Source organism: Scyliorhinus torazame, chromosome 8, assembly GCF_047496885.1.
Source record: "Scyliorhinus torazame isolate Kashiwa2021f chromosome 8, sScyTor2.1, whole genome shotgun sequence".
In the NCBI taxonomy this organism is placed as follows: domain Eukaryota; kingdom Metazoa; phylum Chordata; class Chondrichthyes; order Carcharhiniformes; family Scyliorhinidae; genus Scyliorhinus; species Scyliorhinus torazame.
This window is the reverse complement of record NC_092714.1, coordinates 34,677,606-34,700,012: the sequence shown is the minus strand read 5'-3', so window position 1 is coordinate 34,700,012 and position 22,407 is coordinate 34,677,606. Positions and strand designations below refer to the sequence as shown.

Sequence of the window (22,407 nt, the reverse complement as noted above, 5' to 3'; positions counted from 1 at the left end):
CATTCACAAATGATGCTACATAAATTAGTTTTTCATCTGGCCGGTGCCTCCCGGCTACAAGCTTCAGTTGTGTCCTCCACTATTCTGCACAAGGTGAAGCAGCTCTTTATACTCTCGGTTACTGAGTCCCTATAAAATCCCAAATACACAATCATTTATTTACCAAAGGTTCAATGCTGTTCAACAATTATGCATTTAGTTAAGGCACATAAGTGTTGTAAATCACCTCTGCACAAACCTCCAGTTCCAGATCAAGTTATAATAATCTATAAACTTTATTAGTGTCACAAGTAGGCTTACATTAACACTGCAATGAAGTTACTAGTTGCCAAACTCCGGCGCCTGTTCGGGTACACAGAGTGAGAATTCAGAATGTCCAATTCACTTAACAAGCACGTCTTCCGGGACTTGTGGGAGTAAACCGGAGCACCCAGAGGAAACCCATGCAGACACGGGGAGAACGTGCAGACTCCGCACAAACAGTGACCCAAGCCAGGAATCGAACCCGGGTCCCTGGTGCTGTGAAGCAACAGTGCTAACCAGTGTGCTACCTTGCCACCCATCTCCTCCTTGGTAAACAGCACGTATCGCACATTCACCCGATCACATGATTTCTCTTTCTCAATGAAGAATTATTCACTTATAATATAATAATCTTTATTGTCACAAGTATGCTTACATTAACGCTGCAATTAAGTTACTGTGAAAATCCCCTAGTTGCCACACTCCAGCGACTGTTCGGGTACATGGAGGGAGAATTCAGAATGTCGAAATTACCTAACAGCATGTCTTTCGGAACTTGTGGGAGGAAACTGGAGCACTCGGAGAAAACCCACACAGACACGGGGAGACTCATATTCAATGCAAATTATTTCACTATTTTAATGTCCTGTTGGCACTGTGAACTCTTAATTTTGCGCCATTTTTCTTCATGTCCTTGGACACATTTTTTCCTTTCATTATAAATGGTTTGGTATTCTAGTTGAATCAGCGTAAATGTCTTCAACTTTACTTTTCATGGGCCACTGCATTCATAAATTTCTCCTTGAACATACTCGATGGGCCGAATGGTCTCATTCTGCATTGTAAATTCTATAATTCTATGACTCCATAGTCCTTCCATTCTTCTAGCCATATTCAAATCTCTACACCAATGCAGATCAGACTGTGTACCCTGAACGTTGGTCCTCCAGCGACTTTATTTGGGTTTTAGTGACCTGTCCAACTCTTGTAACATGAAATGTAATCACATTATGATAATAGGTACTTAAATCCTTAGCTACCTGTGTAAATCAAATGTAATCACATTATGATAATAAGTACTTAAATCCTTAGCTACCCGTGTAAATCAAATGTAATCACATTATGATAATAGGTACTTAAATCCTTAGCTACCTGTGTAAATCAGAGTTGATCGAGTAAGGAGGACAATCAAATCCAGGGCGTCCCCCCCAAACTAGCTCTCATGGTATAGAAATATAGGATTGCAGGACTTCCAGTGGCAGCCATGAAGTGAGGGGTCACACACAAGGTGGCTCCTGCCAGAGGACTTCATTTCTGGTCCTTTTTGCCCGTTTAGTGGGTGCTGTGCAGGTGGAAAAGTTATATAGTGGAAGAGTTTGTATTCCTCTTCGGTGTAGGTTATCTAAAGGTTACCAGACGAGGAGCGTGTTGAGTAAAGGGTTCTCTTCGGACTCAGAAGACACGCAGGAGGGGAAAACATGGTGGAGGGACCTATGGAGTCATTGCCCGCTCAGTGGATGACTGAGGTTGGTGGAGTTTCTGACGGAAAACTTAAAAAAGCCAAGGCATGCGGTCACGGCGATGTGGTAAAAATGATTGAGCCAATTTGGGCAGCTCTGGAAAGGGTGGAGCAGCGATTAGAGTCGCAGAGTTCGTCAATCCAGAAGGCAGAGGAGATGGTTTCAGATTATGAGGATCGGATAGCCTCCTTGGAGGCGGAGGTGATGATGATGGCAGAGGGGCAAAAAAATAACAACGGTCAAGATCAACGACAAAATGTGAGGATTGGTGGACTGCCCGAGGGCACAGGAGCGGAGGCCACAGACATGTGGCAGATGTTTGGGCAGCCGGCGGGGAGGAGGGTCTTTGCACGTCCTCCTGAAGTGGACCGGGCCCATTGGTCACTGAGAAAGACGCCCAGATCCAGGGAGCAGCCACAGGCGATCGTAATCCGACTACACAGATACTTAGACAAAGAAAAGATCCTGGGCAAAGGAGACATCAGAGTGCAAGTGGGAAGGAAGGCCACACAGTTAGAATTTGCCAGGAGTTGGGAGGGGAACTGGCGAAAAGAAGGGCCGGGTTTAATAAGGCCAAGTCGGCTCTTTTTAGGAGCAAGGTGAAGTTCGGAATGGTGTATCCAGCCTGCCTGGGGGTCACGCGTGGGGCAGAGACCATTATCCCGACACGCCAGAGGAGGAGAACAACTTTATCCAGGAGCATGGACTGGGGGACATTTGAATGTATAAGGTGGTTTCACCTATGTGGTGAAGTTTTGGAAGTGTGTTTTATTTTCACTGGGATTTCTTGGTATATTTTTTATATTTCTGTAATATCTGTTACCCTGCATTTGGGGTATGGGTTAGCGATGTTTTAATGCAATTGTTGGGAAAGGTTGGGAATGTGTGGGGAACAGAAGTGGGTGTGGGGTGGATTGGTATGTTTGGGTAGGGGGGGGCTGAGTGGAGGTTTTGAAAATAAAACTTATGTTTCTCCCCAGGCCCCAGGTGGGGGTCACCCTGTTAGCAGAGATGCTGGCTAATGGAAGTGGAGTGGGAGAAGGGAGCCACGGCTGGTTATTTTGTTTGTTTGTCGTCTGAAGGAGAAGGAGTTCCCCTTTTTCTCACATGCATGTCAGGCTTACTCCCGCATTTACTGTTTCTTTGTTTGTTGGGATGAATGGCCAAGGGTGGTTGTGTTTTCTTTATTTGGGGGGGGGGGGTGGGGGGTGGAGGAGAAAAGAGCTGAAGGAGCGATAGTTGGTTTGAAGTCAGGCGGGAGTGGAGACGGAGGGTGGGTGGGCTGCTGACGGTGAAGGTCTCCTTGTTGCGTTGCTGGGTGGAGGAGTTGGAGGTGGCAACCTTGGATGGGCCTGGAATCTGGGACGAGGCAGGGCCCTGTTGGATTCCCTTGCGAGTAAGGTCTGCCTGCTCAGGGCCAAGGGCAGGGAACCTGGAGGCCCTGACCTGACTGGTCACATGGAACGCGAGTGGATTGAATGGGCTGGTTAAAAGATCGAGTGTTCGACTATTGAAGAGTGTGAAGGTGGATGTGGTTTCCTCACAGGAGACACACCTGAGGATTAGGAATCAAACGAGGTTGATGAAAGAGTGAGTGGAACAAGTGTTCCATTCTAGTTTTGACGTGAAGGTGAGGGGAACCGCAGTGCTCATCAATAGGACCATGGTCTTCTTGGTGGGTAGCATAGTGGTGGATGCTGGGGTCAGATACGTGAAGGCGAGTGGGAGGCTGGAGGGGGCTCCTATGGTTTTGGAGTATGTGTACGCACGTAATTGGGGGGGATACAGAGTTTACCACTCGGGTGGTGACTGCTGTCCCAGATCAGATCTGGATTCTCATCGGCTGATTATGGGGGGGGGGGGGGAAGAGAGAAAGGGAGGGAGGGCAACTTTAATTGTGCTCTTGATCCCAGACTGGGCAGGCGTGTGCCCCAAATCCCTCAAGACATCAGGGGTGGCAAAGGAGCTGCTGAGGTTCACGGAGCAAATGGGGGGTGGGGACCTTTGGAGATTTAGACATCTGAAGGAAAAGGAGTTCTACTTTTTCTCACATGCATGTCAGGTTTACTCCCGCATTTACTTTTTAATTGTAGGTAAAGTGCTGCTCTCTGGGGTGGTAGGGTCGGAATATTTGGTAATTGTCATATCCACCATGCTCCACATTATGTGGATGTGTGTTTGGAGAGGGTCCCAGCAACCCTCAGGAGGGTTGGATGTGGCGTTTTTGGCGTACAAGAGGACATGTGAGAGAATATCCGCTGCTATCGGTATGTATCATGTTTTGGGAGACTTTAAAGGCTGTGATTAGGGGGGCTGGGGGTGCTGATCTCAATTAAACCTCACAGGGATAATGCGCAAAGGATAGGGAGACAGAGGTTGGTACAGGATATTCCGGCGGTGGACCTGCAATACTCGGCTACCCCAAAAGGAGCTGCTGCTGACGGGGAAAAAAGCAGCTCCAGATGGATGCAAATTGGTATCGACAGGGAAAGTGGTTGACTAGCTTTGTCGTATGCGAGGGGCGTTCTGTGAGCATGGGGGAGAAGGCCAACCAGCTATTGGCTCATCAGTTGAAACAGCAGACGGCCGCTCGGGAGGTTTCTGGTCCAGGAAGGGGAAATGGGGCGTTTGAGATCTTGCACCAGGGGTTGTGATCCATTGGAGGGTGGCTCTGACATGATACAATTCTTGGACGGACGGTTTGGACTTCCGTGTGGTGGAAAGGGAGAAATTGCAGTGGCTGGAGGAAATTATGAGGTGCATTGGTTCTATGCAGTCTGGGACGGATTCCAAGTGGAGTTTTATAAAAAGGTTTTTATTTTTTTTTAAAAACAGGGATAGGCAGTCAGGAGGGTTCATAGAATCATAAATTTTACAGTGCAGAAGGAGGCCATTCGGCCCATCTAGTCTGCACCGGCCCTTACAAAGAGCACCCTACTGAAGCCCACGTATCTACCCTATTCCCTTAACCCTGTAACCCCCACTTAACAGGGGGAGGAGCACCCGGAGGAAACCCACACAGACACGGGGAGAACATGCAGACACCGCACAGACAGTGACCCAAGCCGGGAATCGAACCTGGGACCCCGGAGCTGTGAAGCCACTGTGCTAACCACTAAGCTACCGCGTTGCCCGGTACGGGTTGACGTTTTATTAATTACGACTGGTTTGTGGAGTGATCCCCACACAGGGCAAATTCTACCTCACGTGTATGAGCCTAATCCAGTTTAAAGTGGTGCACAGAGTGCACATGACTAAAACATGCCTGAGTGGGTCTTTCTGGAAGTGGAGGCAGATGTGAGTGTTGTTCAAGGGGGCAGGTGAACCACGCACGCATGTCTGGGGTTTGGTGGGAGGATGGGATCGTTGCTATTGATATGGGGATTGACATTACATTCGTTACTGATTATTGTTGGGTGTACATTTGGGAGAAAATGTGAAAAACGAGAATAAAAATATATATATTTTTTAAAAGGTTGAATGATTGTTGTGTATATTGTAAAATGGAAAAAGGCCTGATTAAAAATATTTAAAAAAATGATATTTAGGGTTTTGCACTAGTCCTGGAAAAAATGGGAAACACCATTGTATTGGAGTCAGGGAGAGGGAAAATGTCCCCACCAAGTAACAGATGTAAAAAGGTGCCTTGGAATTATTTAAAGAGCAATAGAGGAGATCTCCCAGTATCCCAGGGGAGGCACAGCAGCAGAGTGGTTAGCACTGTTGCTTCACAGTGCCTGGGTTCAATTCCCGGCTTGGGTCACTGTCTGTGCGGAGTCTGCACGTTCTCCCCGTGTGTGCATGGGTTCCCACCGAGTGCTCCGGCTTCCTCCCACAGTCCAAAGATGCGCAGGTTAGGTGGATTGGTCACGCTAAATTGCCCCGTAGTGTCAAAAAATTAGGTTGGGTTGCTGGGTTACTGGGATGGGGGTGGAGGTGTGGGCTTAGGTGGGGTGCTCTTTCAGGGGCCGGTGCTGACTCGATGGGCTGAATGGCCTCCTTCTGCACTGTAAATTGTATGATTCTATGATAGGGCTCAGTGGACTAGACATCTGGTTTGTGATGCAGAACAAGGCCAGGAGCACGGGTTCAATTCCCGTACCAGCCTACCCGAACAGGCGCCAGAATGTGGCGACTAGGCGTTTTTCACAGTAATTTCATACTTGTGACAATAAAAGGTTATTATTTTTATCCTGACCTATGTTAATCCCTCTACACATATAAAAAGAAACTCTTCAGACATTGGTCTTATTAATGCTTGTGGGGGCTATTTTTTAAAATAAATTGTTTCACGAGAACTGGACTTCGCTGGTTGCCCATCCTAAGTCGTCCAATGGCTTGCTCCGCCATCTCATAGAATTTACAGTGCAGAACGAGGCCATTTGGCCCATTGAGCCTGAACCGGCCGTTGGAAAGTGCACTCTATTTAAGCCCACACCTCCACCCTATCCCCATAACCCAGTAACCCCACCTAACCTTTTTTTGTGGACATCAAGGGCAATTTAGCATGGCCAATCCACCTAACCTGCGCATCTTTGGACTGTGGGAGGAAACCGGAGCACCCGGAGGAAACCCACGCAGACACAGGGAGAACGTGCAGACGCTGCACAGACAGTGACCCAAGCTGGGAATCGAACCTGGGACCCTGGAGCTGTGAAGCAGCTGTGCTACCATGCTCCCCACAGCATCCCCACCCAAATCTTTTTTTGTCCACTATGTGCGTACGGTCCCTTGGCCACAGAAAAATACTTTTAATTGTACTTCGGTACATGTGACAAGTTCACACTCCACTCCTGAACTTCAGCATAATTTAAAAGAAAACATTTTATGGGATGTGGGTTTCGCTGGCTAGCCAAGCATTTGATGCCCATCCCCAATTGCCCTTGAGAAGGTGGTGGTGAGCTGCCTTCTTGAACTGCTGCAGTCGTTGGTACACCTACTGTGCTATTAGGGAAGGAGGTCCAGGATTTTGACCCAACAAGAGTGAAGGAATGGCGATACATTTCCAAGTCAGGATGGTGAGTGACTTGGAGAGGAACCTCCAGATTGTGGTGCTCCCAAGTATCTGCTGCCCCTGTCGATCTAGATGGTAGCGGTTGTGGGTTTGGAAGTTGCTACCTAAGTAGTCTTGGTGAGTTCCTGCATGTATCTTGTAGATGATACACACTGCCGCTGTGCGTCGGTGGTGGAGGGAGTGAATGCTTGTGGTAGGGGTGCCAATCAAGCGGGCTGCTGGATGGTGTCGAGCTGCTTGACTGTTGTTGGAGTTGCACTCAAAGAAAAACACAGAAAATGGAAGCAGGAGGCCATTCGGCCCTTTGTGCCGGCCCCGCCATTTATATATTCAATTTCCTGATCCCGCCTTCCCCCCACATCCCTTTAGCCCCAAGAGCGAAATCGAATTCCTTCTTGAAATTACACTATGTTTTCGCCTCAACTACATTTTGTGGCAGTGAATTCCACAGATTCACCACTCTCTGGGTTAAGAAATTTCTCCTCACCCCAGTCCTCAAAGAGATCCCCTCACTTCTAAACTCCAATGAATATAATCCCAACCGATTTAGTCTCTCCTTATACGACAGTCCCGCCATCCCAGGAAGCAGCCTGGCATTATAAATCTTCTGATTATCCAAAGAGCAAATATGCAATGTTATCTTTAGAGAAGATTCCTGAAAAGTGCAAAAACTGAACGGATATACATAGAGGTGTTTAAAGACTCACCCGGCTTTCTTCCAAGGCTTCCACTCTTCCCAGTCTGTCCTGGTCCCTGTATCAAAGACAAAATTTTCAGGGGTTGCAAGAAGAGGCTAATTCAATAAATAGGGTCTCCAAGCCATGAGAAGCATTTATTAACTTAATTCCACGAGCAAATACAGAATACCTCAATAACCAACTACTATATCAGGAATAAAGTTCCATTTAATCTCAAAATATTTTATGCTCATTCAATTTTCACATTGATCGGCTTGATTTTGACTCCAGATGACTGAGTGAATAAAACTTATTCAAGTGCGCGAGTGAAAACATGAATGAGAATAAAATGTTCTCACTTTCATTACAATGGTGCAATGGTCTCAAATATATTCTAAAATAGCAATAAAGAATCAGTACTGCAATCCAAGCTTGGGCAAGTGCTTTCTGTCGAGGTTGTTGCTCCAAGCCTGGGCAAGTGCTTTCTGTCGAGGTTGTTGCTCCAAGCCTGGGCAAGTGATTTCCACCCAGCCAAGGTGATCGCTCCAAGCCTGGCCAAGTGATTTCTATCCAGGTTGTTGCTCCAAGCCTGGGCAAGTGATTTCCACCCAGCCAAGGTGATCGCTCCAAGCCTGGGCAAGTGATTTCTGTCCAGGTCATCGCTTCAAGCCTGGGCAAGTGATTTCAGTCCAGGTCGTCGCTTCAAGCCTGGGCAAGTGATGTCCACCTAGCCCAGGTAATCATTTCAAGCCTGGGCAAGTGATTTCTGTCCCGGTCGTCACTTCAAGCCTGGGCAAGTGATTTCCACCCAGCCCAGGGAATCGCATCAAGCCTGGGCAAGTGATTTACGACCAGCCTAGGTAATCGCATCAAGCCTGGGCAAGTGATTTCTGTCCAGGTCATCACTTCAAGACTGGGCAAGTAATTTCTGTCCAGGTTGTCGATCCAAACCTTGGTAAGTGATTTCTGTCCAGGATGTTGCTCCAAGCCTGGGCAAGTGATTTCCACCCAGGTCGACGCTCCAAGCCCAGGCAAGTGATTTCTGTCCAGGTCGTCACTCCATGCCTGGGCAAGTGATTTCCGCCCAGGTAGTCGCTCCAAGCCTGATCCAAGCGATTTCTGTCAAGGTCGTCGCTCCAAGCCCAGGCAAGTGATTTCTGTCCAGGTCGTCGCTCCAAGCCCAGGCAAGTGATTTCTGTCCAGGTCGTCACTCCATGCCTGGGAAGAGATTTTCGCCCAGCCCTGGTCGTTGCTCCAAGCCTGGGCAAGTGATTTATCCCCAGGTCATTGCTCCAAGCCTGGGCAAGTGATTTCTACCCAGGTAGTCGCTCCAAACCTGGCTGAGTGATTTCTGTCCAGGTCATCGCTCCAAGCCCAGGCAAGTGATTTCCGCCCAGGTTATCGCTCCAAGCCTGGGCAAGTGATTTCCACCCAGCCCAAGTAATCGCTTCGAGCCTGGGCAAGTGATTTCCGCCCAGGTCGTCGCTCCAAGCCTGATCCAAGTGATTTCTGTCAAGGTCGTCGCTCCAGGCCCAGGCAAGTGATTTCTGTCCAGGTCGTCACTCCATGCCTGGGAAGTGATTTTCGCCCAGCCCAGGTCGTTGCTCCAAGCCTGGGCAAGTGATTTATCCCCAGGTTGTCGCTCCAATCCTGGGCAAGTGATTTCCGCCCAGCCCTGGTAATCGCTTCAAGCCTGGGCAAGTGATTTCTGTCCAGGTCGTCGCTCCACGACTGTGAAAGTCATTTCTCCCAGCCCAGGGAATCGCTTCGAGCCTGGGCAAGTGATTTCCGCCCAGGTCGTCGCTCCAAGCCTGATCCAAGTGATTTCTGTCAAGGTCATCGCTCCAAGCCTGGGCAAGTGATTTCCGCCCAGGTCGTCGCTCCAAGCCTGATCCAAGTGATTTCTGTAAAGGTCGTCGCTCCAAGCCTGGGCAAGTGATTTCTGTCCAGGATGTTGCTCCAAGCCTGGGCAAGTGATTTCTGTCCAGGTCGTTGCTCCAAGCCTGGGCAAGTGATTTCCGCCCAGGTCGACGCTTCAAGCCCGGGCAAGTGATTTCCACCCAGGTAGTCGCTCCAAGCCTGGGCAAGTGATTTCCACCCAGCCCAAGTAATCGCTTCGAGCCTGGGCAAGTGATTTCCCCCCAGGTCGTCACTCCAAGCCTGATCCAAGTGATTTCTGTCAAGGTCGTCGCTCCAAGCCTGGGCAAGTGATTTCCGCCCAGGTCGTCGCTCCAAGCCCAGGCAAGTGATTTCTGTCCAGGTCATCGCTCCAAGCCTGGGCAAGTGATTTCCGCCCAGGTCGTCGCTCCAAGCCCGGGCAAGTGATTTCCGCCCGGTAGTCGCTCCAAGCCCGGGCAAGTGATTTCCACCCAGGTAGTCGCTCCAAACCTGGCTGAGTGATTTCTGCCCAGGTCATCACTCCAAGCCTGGGCAAGTGATTTCCGCCCAGGTTATCGCTCCAAACCGGGGTAAGTGATTTCCACCCAGCCCAAGTAATCGCTTCGAGCCTGGGCAAGTAATTTTTGCCCAGCCCAGGTCGTTGCTCCAAGCCTGGGCAAGTGATTTATCCCCAAGTCATTGCTCCAAGCCTGGGCAAGTGATTTATCCCCAAGTCGTCGCTCCAATCCTGGGCAAGTGATTTCCGCTCAGCCCTGGTAATCGCTTAAAGCCAGGGCAAGTGATTTGCACCCCGGTCGTCGCTCCAAGCCTGATCAAAGTGATTTCTGTCAAGGTCGTCGCTCCAAGCCTGGGCAAGTGATTTCCGCCCAGGTCGACAATTCAAGCCCGGGCAAGTGAATTCCACCCAGGTTGTCACTCCAACCCTGGGCAAGTAATTTCTGTCCAGGTCGTCACTCCAAGCCTGGGCAAGTGATTTCCAACCAGCCCAGTTAATCGCTTCAAGCCTGGGCAAGTGATTTCCACCCAGCCCAGGGAATCGCTTCGAGCCTGGGCAAGTGATTTCCGCCCAGGTCGTCGCTCCAAGCCTGATCCAGGTGATTTCTGTCAAGGTCGTCACTCCAAGCCTGGGCAAGTGATTTCTGTCAAGGTCGTCGCTCCAAGCCTGGGCAAGTGATTTCCGCCCAGGTCGTCGCTCCAAGCCTGATCCAAGTGATTTCTGTCAAGGTCGTCGCTCCAAGCCTGGGCAAGTGATTTCCGCCCAGGTCGCCGCTCCAAGCCTGATCCAAGTGATTTCTGTCAAGGTCGTCGCTCCAAGCCTGGGCAAGTGATTTCCGCCCAGGTCGACACTTCAAGCCCGGGCAAGTGAATTCCACCCAGGTTGTCGCTCCAACCCTGGGCAAGTGATTTCTGTCCAGGTCGTCACTCCAAGCATGGGCAAGTGATTTCCACCCAGCCCAGTTAATCGCTTCAAGCCTGGGCAAGTGAATTCCACCCAGCCCAGGGAATCGCTTCGAGCCTGGGCAAGTGATTTCCGCCCAGGTCGTCGCTCCAAGCCTGATCCAGGTGATTTCTGTCAAGGTCGTCGCTCCAAGCCTGGGCAAGTGATTTCCGCCCAGGTCGTCGCTCCAAGCCTGATCCAAGTGATTTCTGTCAAGGTCGTCGCTCCAAGCCTGGGCAAGTGATTTCCGCCCAGGTCGACACTTCAAGCCCGGGCAAGTGAATTCCACCCAGGTTGCCGCTCCAACCCTGGGCAAGTGATTTCTGTCCAGGTCGTCACTCCAAGTCTGGGCAAGTGATTTCCACCCAGCCCAGTTAATCGCTTCAAGCCTGGGCAAGTGATTTCCACCCAGCCCAGGGAATCGCTTCGAGCCTGGGCATGTGATTTCCGCCCAGGTCGTCGCTCCAAGCCTGATCCAGGTGATTTCTGTCAAGGTCGTCGCTCCAAGCCTGGGCAAGTGATTTCCGCCCAGATCGACACTTCAAGCCCGGGCAAGTGATTTCCACCCAGCCCAGGGAATCGCTTCGAGCCTGGGCAAGTGATTTCCGCCCAGGTCGTCGCTCCAAGCCTGATCCAAGTGATTTCTGTCAAGGTCGTCGCTCCAAGCCTGGGCAAGTGATTTCCGCCCAGGTCGTCGCTCCAAGCCTGATCCAAGTGATTTCTGTCAAGGTCGTCGCTCCAAGCCCGGGCAAGTGAATTCCACCCAGGTTGCCGCTCCAACCCTGGGCAAGTGATTTCTGTCCAGGTCGTCACTCCAAGTCTGGGCAAGTGATTTCCACCCAGCCCAGTTAATCGCTTCAAGCCTGGGCAAGTGATTTCCACCCAGCCCAGTTAATTGCTTCAAGCCTGGGCACGTGATTTCCGCCCAGGTTGTCGCTCCAAGCCTGATCCAGGTGATTTCTGTCAAGGTCGTCGCTCCAAGCCTGGGCAAGTGATTTCTGTCAAGGTCGTCGCTCCAAGCCTGGGCAAGTGATTTCCGCCCAGGTTGTCGCTCCAAGCCTGGTCAAATGATTTCCGTCCAGGTCGTCGCTCCAAGCCTGATCCAAGTGATTTCCGTCCAGCCCAGGTAATCGCTCCAAGCCTGGGCAAGTGATTTTTGTCCAGGTCGTCGCTCCAAGCCTGGGCAAGTGATTTCTGTCCAGGTCGTCGCTCCAACCCTGGGCAAGTGATTTCGGCCCAGGTCGGCGCTTCAAGCCCGGGCAAGTGAATTCCGACCAGGTTCTCACTCCAAGCCTGGGCGAGTGATTTCCGCCCAGCCCAAGTAATCGCTTCAAGCCTGGGCATGTGATTTCTGCTCAGGTTGTCGCTCCAAGCCGGGGCAAATGATTTCCACCCAGGTCGTCACTCCAAGCCTGATCCAAGTGATTTCTGTCCAGCTTGTCGCACCAAGCCTGGGCAAGTGATTTCTGCCCAGCCCTGCTAATCGCTCAGACTGGGCAAGTGATTTCTGTCCAGGTCGTTGCTCCAAGCCTGGGCAAGTGATTTCCGCCCAGGTCGTCGCTCCAAGCCTGGGCAAGTGATTTCCACCCAGCCCAGGGAATCGCTTCGAGCCTGGGCAAGTGATTTCCGCCCAGGTCGTCGCTCCAAGCCTGATCCAAGTGATTTCTGTCAAGGTCGTCGCTCCAAGCCTGGGCAAGTGATTTCCGCCCAGGTCGTCGCTCCAAGCCTGATCCAAGTGATTTCTGTCAAGGTCGTCGCTCCAAGCCTGGGCAAGTGAATTCCGCCCAGGTCGACACTTCAAGCCCGGGCAAGCGAATTCCACCCAGGTTGTCGCTTCAACCCTGGGCAAGTGATTTCTGTCCAGGTCGTCACTCCAAGCCTGGGCAAGTGATTTCCACCCAGCCCAATTAATCGCTTCAAGCCTGGGCAAGTGATTTCCACCCAGCCCAGTTAATTGCTTCAAGCCTGGGCACGTGATTTCCGCCCAGGTTGTCGCTCCAAGCCTGATCCAGGTGATTTCTGTCAAGGTCGTCGCTCCAAGCCTGGGCAAGTGATTTCTGTCAAGGTCGTCGCTCCAAGCCTGGGCAAGTGATTTCCGCCCAGGTTGTCGCTCCAAGCCTGGTCAAATGATTTCCGTCCAGGTCGTCGCTCCAAGCCTGATCCAAGTGATTTCCGTCCAGCCCAGGTAATCGCTCCAAGCCTGGGCAAGTGATTTTTGTCCAGGTCGTCGCTCCAAGCCTGGGCAAGTGATTTCTGTCCAGGTCGTCGCTCCAAGCCTGGGCAAGTGATTTCTGTCCAGGTCGTCGCTCCAACCCTGGGCAAGTGATTTCGGCCCAGGTCGGCGCTTCAAGCCCGGGCAAGTGAATTCCGACCAGGTTCTCACTCCAAGCCTGGGCGAGTGATTTCCGCCCAGCCCAAGTAATCGCTTCAAGCCTGGGCATGTGATTTCTGCTCAGGTTGTCGCTCCAAGCCGGGGCAAATGATTTCCACCCAGGTCGTCACTCCAAGCCTGATCCAAGTGATTTCTGTCCAGCTTGTCGCACCAAGCCTGGGCAAGTGATTTCTGCCCAGCCCTGCTAATCGCTCAGACTGGGCAAGTGATTTCTGTCCAGGTCGTTGCTCCAAGCCTGGGCAAGTGATTTCCGCCCAGGATGTCGCTTCAAGCCTCGGCAAGTGATTTCTGTACAGTTCATTGCTCCAAGCCTGGGCAAGTGATTTCTCCCCAGATCATTGCTCCAAGCCTGGGCAAGTGATTTCCACCAAGCCTGGGCAAGTAATTTCCATCCAGGTCATTGCTCCAAGCCTGGGCAAGTGATTTCTGTCCAGGTCGTCGCTTCAAGCCTGGGCAAGTGATTTCTGCCCAGGGCGTCGCTTCAAGCCTAGGCAAATGTTAGCTGCCCAGATAGTCGTTCGAAGCTGGGGCAAGTGACTTTCCCCCAGGTCAATGCTCCAAGCCTAGGCAAGTGTTTTCTATACAGGTGGTTGTTTCCAAGATACAAAAGTTGTTGCCGAGTAAAATTCATCCAGTTTTATACTCATCCCAAAATTATAAAAGGAATATCATCCTTTTAGTGATTTAATATTTTCTGCTACAAAAAGGTCCTCAGATTCAGGGCTGGGTTATACACAAGCCACGTCTCCCACCATAGCATAAACGAGACAGGTGAACGTCACTTTAATTTTTCAAGTGATGACCCTTTCATTAGTATGAAGCAGAGATTCCGTCCATCCCACTTAATCGAGCTGTGGCCAACCGCAGGTATGTCAAGGGGGTGACATTCAGTGATAGATGCGGATATTCATGCAAGTCTGGGATCTCATTGTGGACAGACTGACAGGGCCTGGTGAGGTGGTTGGGTAGAGTGGACGCGAGGAGGCAAACTGTGGGTGGGGGTGGGCCTCAGATTGCCACTGGGGGCCAAGCAAGAGGCACCCGCCCCCTTGAACTGGTCAGCAGCCCGCGGGGTTAAAGCTCACGGGTTTCATGTCAACAGCTGTCTCTTCCTCTGCCCTTAATTGGGCGTCAATTGTTCACCCAATTGGACCCATTTTCCCACCTGCAGGTGGCCCATAAAATGCACCATGTGATCTGATGAGCAATGATATTGCACCATGTAACTTAAGTAGGAATGTCATGATTTAGTTAACTGAACAATACACGGAAACATAATTGGCACTATAAATGTTACCGTTTACTCAAGGAAAACAAGCTTAAACTTTCAGAAGACCACAATTAACATGGCAGTTTTGTGGGCCGAGTGGAAGGGAATGGGAGAGAAGACAATATAGGTAATTCACCTCCGAATCCTTCGGTCTGACGTAGTTGGATGGGAAGACGCCCACTTTTTCTCCTACCACCCCTGTCCACCAATCACCATCTTTCTTTGTCACAAGAATTACATCACCTTGCTGGTAAGTTAAATCCCCTGGTTCGTTACTTTCATACGTATACATAGCAACAAATTCTAAAAAAAAAGACCAAAAGCAGATTGAATAACTTCATTAAAAAATATGCATAGCATATTCATTTGTAAAGAAAGGGTAATAAATACTTTTTTCAAGTATTCTAGGAAAGGCAAAAACAAAACTAGTCAAAATACGAGAACGGGAGAGTTAAATAAACCACGGGGAAATTGTCTTTTTGTGTTGCTATCATGTGTAGGATTGGTGTCTAACATTAATTCTCAAAAGTTAAAAGCTGTTGAAATGAATGAAAAACTTTTAAAACAAATGTGCAACTGTGGCATTTTTCTCGGACTATATATAACCTCCACTGTCCCAACTTCTGCAATCTGCAAAAACTGAGCTGAATCCAACTTGTGCCTTTTTTGAATTAGGAACCAAGTACTAAACCCGTGACATCTAACTGGTTTGATGTCTCGCGCTAGAAATTCATTGCTAACATTCATGTTTATTTACAAAATAAATAGGCATTTTATTTGAACCCAACTTTTCTGAATCACTACGAAGCTATACAATTAAAATATAATTGCTGATGTGTTAATTAGATCAAGATAAAATAGCATTTTGCTGCTACTTGCACCAATTCTCATGCCTATATAAACTCTGTGCCAATAGGACTGTCTATAGCGGACTTCCGGTTGCGGCTATGCGGAGCTAAGCCGCACATTTCGGCGGCTGCCGCTAGAACGGACTTTTGGGCTCTCCAGAGGAGCCCCAACGGCAACTTTTCGACGACTTCCCGTGTGGGAAGGTGAGAGCAAGGTTCCCCCCTCCATAGTATATGGAGTGGACCAGAAGTGGAGGGGTCAAAAAAGCGGTTTTGGAGCAGCGAAAGAAGCGAGGGAGAAAAAACAAGATGGCGGACGGCGGAGATCGAGCAGCATGGGGGCCGGAGCAGCAGGAGTTTCTCAGGTGCTGCGTGGAGGAGCTTAAGAAAGAGGTGCTGGCGCCTCTGCTGATGGCTATCGAGGGGCTAAAGGAGACCCAGAAGGCCCACGGGGTAGAGATCCGGGAGGTGCGGGAAAAAGCCGCAGAGAACGAGGATGAGATCTTGGGTCTGGCGGTGAAGATGGAGGCGCACGAGGCGCTGCACAAGAGATGGGCGGAAAGATTCGAGGATCTGGAGAACAGGTCGAGGAGGAAGAATCTTCGGATTCTGGGTCTCCCTGAAGGGGTGGAGGGGGCCGATGCCGGGGCATATGTGAGCACGATGCTCAATTCGCTGATGGGTGCAGGGGCCTCTCCGAGTCCCCTGGAGCTAGATGGGGCTCATCGGGTCCTGGCGAGGAGACCCAAGGCCAACGAGCCGCCAAAGGCGGTAGTGGTGAGGTTTCATCGTTTCGTGGACAGAGAGCAGAGAGTGTGTCTTGAGATGGGCCAAGAAAGAGTGGAGCAGCAGGTGGGAGAATACAGAGATCCGAATCTATCAGGACTGGAGTACGGAGGTGGCAAAGAAGAGAGCTGGTTTTAATCGGGCCAAGGCGGTGCTGCATAGGAAGGGGGTGAGATTTGGAATGCTGCAGCCAGCACGATTGTGGGTCACATTTCAGGATCGACACCACTACTTCGAAACGCCTAAGGAGGCTTGGACCTTTATACAAACTGAAAGTTGGACTCAAACTGAGGGTCTGTGGTTGGGGGGGGGGGGGGGGGGGGGGGGGGGGGGGGGGGGGGGATGTCGGTTGTATACAGGGTTTTAACTATACGTAGGGAATGTTCCACGGTTGGGTGAGGGATGGGGATGGGGAAGAGATCTGATGGGGAGACTGTGGGGAATGTGAGCGCCGGTGCTGGAGGGAGGGGAGGCACGGGGATGGGGGAATTGGGATAAGGCCGCAACAGGAGCTGCGCCAGAGGGGGCGGGGCTGACTCAGGAAAGCGCGGGCTTTTTCCCGTGCTAGGGAAGGACGGAGGGGGGGGGATGGAGGAGCGCACACTGATTGCTGGGGAGGAGGAGGAGGGGGGATTCAATGGGATGGCGGGGGAGGCCGGGGTCAGCAGACTTATGGGAGTGTTATGGGGGAAGCAAAAGAGCTAGATATGGATCTAGCGGGGGGAGGGGAAGGGGGTGGGGGGTGGGGAGGAAGTAGGGTTGCTGCTGCATTGGCTGAGGGGGAACTGGAAACAGAAGAGGTGGTCGGGGCAGGGGTCCCCCGTCTAGGGGACTGGAAGGTGCGGGCACGAGACTGGCCTAGAAAAGGAGATGGCTAGTCGGCAAGGGGGGGGGGGGGGGGGGGAGAGAAAAGAGGGCGAGCCCCCCAATCCGGCTGATAACGTGGAATGTGAGAGGCCTGAATGGGCCAGTTAAGAGGGCCAGAGTGTTCGCCCACTTAAAGGGACTGAAGGCAGACGTGGTCATGCTTCAGGAGACACATTTGAAGGTGGCAGACCAGGTCAGGTTAAGAAAGGGATGGGTAGGACAGGTATTCCATTCGGGGCTGGATGCGAAGAATAGAGGGGTGGCAATACTGGTGGGGAAGCGGGTGTCGTTTGAGGCCAAGAATATAGTAGTGGACAATGGAGGTCGATACGTGATGGTGAGCGGTAGGCTGCAGGGGGCGTAGGTGGTATTGGTAAACGTATACGCCCCGAACTGGGACGATGCTGGATTTATGAAGCGTATGTTGGGGCGCATTCCGGACCTCGAGGTAGGAAGCTTGATAATGGTGGGGGGGGGATTTCAACACGGTATTGGACCCAGCATTAGATCGTTCCAGATCTCGGACGGGGAAGAGGCCGGCTGCGGCCAAGGTGCTGAGGGGGTTTATGGACCAGATGGGGGGAGTAGATCAGTGGAGATTTGCTAGGCCCCTGGCCAGGGAATTTTCTTTTTTCCCCCATGTACACAAAGCCTACTCCCGGATAAATTTTTTTGTTTTGAGCAGGGCGCTGATCCCGAAAGTGGAGGGAACGGAGTACTCGGCCATAGCCATCTCAGACCACGCCCCGCACTGGGTGGAGCTGGAGTTGGGAGAGGAGAGGGACCAACGCCCGCTGTGGTATCTGGATGTGGGATTACTGGCAGATGAGGTGGTGTGCGGGAGGGTACGGGGGTGCATTGAAAGGTATTTGGAGGCCAACGACAACGGGGAGGTGCAGGTGGGGGTAGTATGGGAGGTGCTGAAGGCGGTGGTCAGGGGAGAGTTAATCTCCATCAGGGCTCACAGGGAGAAGAGAGAGGGCAGGGAAAGGGAGAGGTTAGTGGGGGAGATCCTAAGGGTGGACAGGAGATATGCAGAGGCCCCTGAAGAGGGACTACTTAGGGAGCGGCGAAGTCTCCAGACGGAATTCGACCTGTTGACCACAGGGAAGGCAGAGGCACAGTGGAGGAAAGCACAGGGGGCGACGTACGAGTATGGGGAGAAGGCGAGCCGGATGCTGGCACATTAGCTCCGCAAGAGGATGGCAGCGAGGGAGATAGGTGGAGTCAAGGATGGCAGGGGAACTACGGTGCGGAGTGCGGTGAAAGTAAATGAGGCATTTAAGGCCTTTTATGAGGAGCTGTACAGATCTCAGCCCCCAGCGGGGGAAGAGGGGATGCGACGATTTCTGGATCAACTGAGGTTCCCGAGGGTGGAGGAGCAGGAGGTGGCTGGCTTGGGGGCGCCAATTGGGTTGGAGGAGCTGATTAAAGGACTGGGGAGCATGCAGGCGGCGAAGGCCCCGGGGCCAGATGGGTCCCCGGTTGAGTTTTACAGGAAGTATGCGGACCTGTTAGCCCCGTTGCTGGTGAGGACTTTCAATGAGGCAAGGGAGGGTGGGACCCTGCCCCCGACAATGTCCGGGGCGCTGATCTCTCTGATCCTGAAGCGGGACAAGGACCCACTGCAATGTGGGTTGTATAGGCCGATTTCGCTCCTTAACGTGGATGCTAAGTTGCTGGCAAAAGTGCTGGCTACGAGGATTGAGGACTGTGTCCCGGGGGTGATTCACGAGGACCAGACGGGATTTGTAAAGGGCAGGCAGCTAAACACCAATGTGCAGAGGCTCCTAAACGTGATTATGATGCCATCAGTGGAGGGAGAGGCGGAGATAGTGGCAGCTATGGACGCGGAGAAGGCCTTTGACCGAGTGGAGTATCTCTGGGAAGTGTTGCGGAGGTTTGGGTTTGGGAAGGGGTTTATCAGTTGGGTTAAGCTCCTATGTAGAGCCCCGGTGGCAAATGTGGGTACGAATCGGCGGAGGTCGGAGTATTTTCGGCTGTATCGAGGGACGAGGCAGGGGTGCCCCCTGTCCCCCCTGTTGTTTGCATTAGCAATTGAGCCTTTGGCCATGGCATTAAGGGAGTCCAGGAAATGGAGGGGGGTGGTCCGAGGGGGAGAGGAGCATCGCGTCGCTGTATGCGGACGACCTGTTGCTGTATGTGGCAGATCCAGTGGAGGGGGTGGTGGAGGTCATGCAGATCCTAAGGGAGTTTGGGGACTTCTCGGGCTATAAGCTCAATGTAGGGAAAAGTGAGCTCTTTGTGGTGCATCCAGGGTACCAGGGAAGAGGGATAGACGACCTACCGTTGAGGAGGGCGGAAAGGAGCTTTTGGTATTTGGGGATCCAGGTAGCTAGGAGTTGGGGTGCAACACCCTGCACAAACTTAATTTGACGCGGCTGGTGGAGCAGATGGAGGAGGACTTCAAACGATGGGATGTGTTGCCACTCTCGCTAGCGGGCAGGGTACAGTCGATTAAAATGATGGTCCTCCCGAGGTTTCTTTTTGTGTTCCAGTGCCTTCCTATTATAATTACCAAGGCCTTTCTTAAGCGGGTAGGTAGGAGCATCATGGGTTTTGTGTGGGCAAACAAGACCCCGAGGGTAAGGAGGGGGTTTCTGGAGCGTAGTAGGGACAGAGGAGGTCATGCAGACTTTGAAGGAGTTTGGGGAGTTCTCAGGCTATAAGCTCAATGTAGGGAAGAGCGAGCTTTTTGTACTACAGGCATGGGACCAAGAAAGAGGGATAGGGGACCTACCGCGGAGGAGGGCGAAGGGGAGTTTTCGGTATCTAGGGATCCAGATAGCCAGGAGCTGGGGGGCCCTACACAAATTGAATCTGACGAGGTTGGTGGACCAAATGGAGGTGGACTTCAAAAGATGGGACATGTTGCCGCTCTCGTTGGCGGGTAGAGTGCGGTCGGTACAAATGGTGGTGCTTTCGAGGTTTTTGTTTGTGTTCCAGTGCCTCCCCATCGTGATTACCAAGGGCTTTTTCAAGAGAGTAGGTAGGAGTATTATGGGTTTTGTGTGGGCAAACAAGACCCCGAGGGTAAGGAGGGGGTTTCTGGAGCGTAGTAGGGACAGAGGAGGGCTGGCGTTGCCAAATCTGGGTGGCTACTATTGGGCAGCCAACGTAGCGATGATCCGTAAGTGGGTAATAGAGGGAGAGGGGGCGGCATAGAAGAGGCTGGAGATGGCGTCCTGCAAAGGAACGAGCCTGAGGGCGTTGGTGACGGCACCGCTGCCACTCGCGCCAAGGTACACCACGAGTCCGGTGGTGGCGGCAACGCTAAAGATCTGGGGGCAGTGGAGACGACATAGGGGTGAGATGGGAGCCTCGGTGTGGTCCCCGATCAGAGATAACCATCGGTTTGTCCCAGGAAGGATGGACGGGGGGGTTTCAGAGCTGGCATCGGGTCGGGATCAGAAGGATGGGGTATCTGTTTATAGATGGGATGTTTGCGAGCCTAGGGGTGCTGGAGGAGAGGTTTGGGATACCCCCGGGAAATACGTTCAGGTACATGCAGGTGAGGCGGCAGGTGAGGGAATTCCCGTTGCTCCCGGCACAGGGGATTCAGGACAGGGTGATTTCGGGTGTATGGGTCGGAGAAGGCAAGGTTCCGGCGATATATCAGGAGATGAAAGAGGAGGAGGAGGCTTCGGGTAGAGGAGCTGATGGGCAAATGGGAGGAGGAGTTGGGGGAGGAGATTGAAGAGGGTCTGTGGGCTGATGCCCTGAGTAGGGTTAATTCCTCTTCCTCGTGTGCCAGGCTTAGCCTGATACAGTTTAAGGTTATTCACAGAGCGCATATGACAGGGGCGAGGCTGAGTAGGTTCTTTGGGGTGGAGGGCAGATGTGGGAGGTGCTCAGGAAGCCCGGCGAATCACGCCCACATGTTCTGGTCATGCTCGGCACTGGATGGGTTCTGGAGGGGTTTCGCGAGGACTATGTCTAAGGTGGTGAAAGTCCAGGTCAAGCCAAGTTGGGGGCTGGCACTATTTGGGGTGGCGGACGAGCCGGGAGTGCAGGAGGCGAGAGAGGCCGGTATTCTGGCCTTTGCGTCCCTGGTAGCCCGGCGGAGGATCTTGCTATTATGGAAAGCCCCCCAGTGTGGACGCCTGGATAAATGACATGGCAGGGTTCATCAAGCTGGAGAGGATAAAGTTTGCCTTGAGAGGGTCTGCGCAGGGGTTCTTCAGGCGGTGGCAACCGTTCCTAGACTATCTCGCGGAGCGCTAGAAGGAGGTCGGTCAGCAGCAGCAACCCAGGGAGCGGGGGGGTATATGGGTGGGCGGGGAAGGGGGTTTTCCTAGGGGCACTTGAAAAAAGGAAAAACATAAACATATGGGAGAGTTAATTTGTGCGGGAGGAAGCCATTGTACAAGTTCTGTATTACGTTGGATTGATAGGTTTATGTTTGGTTCTGTTCCTTCTCTTTTTCTTTCCTGTTACGGGGGGGGGGGGTTTAATTGGTTGAAAATTTTTGGAAAAACTTTGAATAAACATTTTTTTTTTTATAAAAAGGACTCTGTAGCCCATAATATTAAAACTGGTCAATATTAGCAAGAACCAAGGTAGCCATTCCACTAAGAAAATAAAAACTATTCTATTCTGATCACCTAGTTTTAATATAGAGGGGTCCCAGGTCAAATGCATGTCGAGTAAGACCCTCATTATGTTGCCCAAAATAGGGACATTAGCTCCAGCTTTACAAGAGCAATCTGTATAACACCATTGTCAGTTCATGTGAATAAACAAACCAGAATGAGGAAAACACAGCCTCCTGAATTAGATTGCTAATCGTTCAATATCAAATTGTGTCAATTTCTTACTGGAAAGTGCTCAATTTATCAAACCTCATCTCAATCGGCACACTTAGTCAGAGTGGTGGTGGTGGGGGGTGGGGTGACTTCAGCTCATCGGAGTAGGGTACCAAAAATTAAAGCAAAATATCCATCTCGCTGTTCAAATTCTATTCTCAAGAACCTATTCATAAGCTGTTTGTACTTCCACAAAAGAGAGCAGTTTGTTTACATATACTACTTGGTCACTGCTCCTCAACCCTGGCTTCAGCCTCATTGCTTAATACCGCAAAGTCAAAACCAAAGGCCAATGATAAATATAGACACTACTGCTACCTAAAATTCACACGACTTGATGAAAGGTATTAATTAATCCTTCAACAATAATCAACAACCCATATTAGAATTTCACGGCAGATTAGAAATGAATAACAACGTTTACACACTGGAGTGTTAGTGAAATGCAACTAGACTGAGAAACCGTAAAAAACACACTTTAGGGCAGCAAGGTGACGCAGTGGTTAGCACTGCTGCCTCACAGCACGGAGGACCCGGGTTCGATCCCGGCTCCGGGTCACATGTCTGTGTGGAGTTTGCGCATTGTCCCCCCCCGTATCTGCGTGGATCTCACCCCCACAACCCAAA

General features: G+C 51.4%; 1 protein-coding gene across 12 annotated transcripts in view; it reads right to left on the bottom strand.

Annotated features, from left to right (window-relative positions):
* Positions 1 to 22,407, bottom strand: part of itsn1 (intersectin 1 (SH3 domain protein)) — a 295,505-nt gene that overhangs the window by 88,669 nt on the left and 184,429 nt on the right. For all 12 annotated transcript variants that reach the window (XM_072513357.1, XM_072513350.1, XM_072513346.1 and 9 more), the window contains 2 exons: positions 14,590 to 14,756; positions 7,485 to 7,530 (listed from right to left, as the gene is read on the bottom strand). In XM_072513357.1, coding sequence (XP_072369458.1) covers positions 7,485 to 7,530; positions 14,590 to 14,756 — 213 coding nt within the window. The remainder of the gene's footprint in view (positions 1 to 7,484; positions 7,531 to 14,589; positions 14,757 to 22,407) is intronic.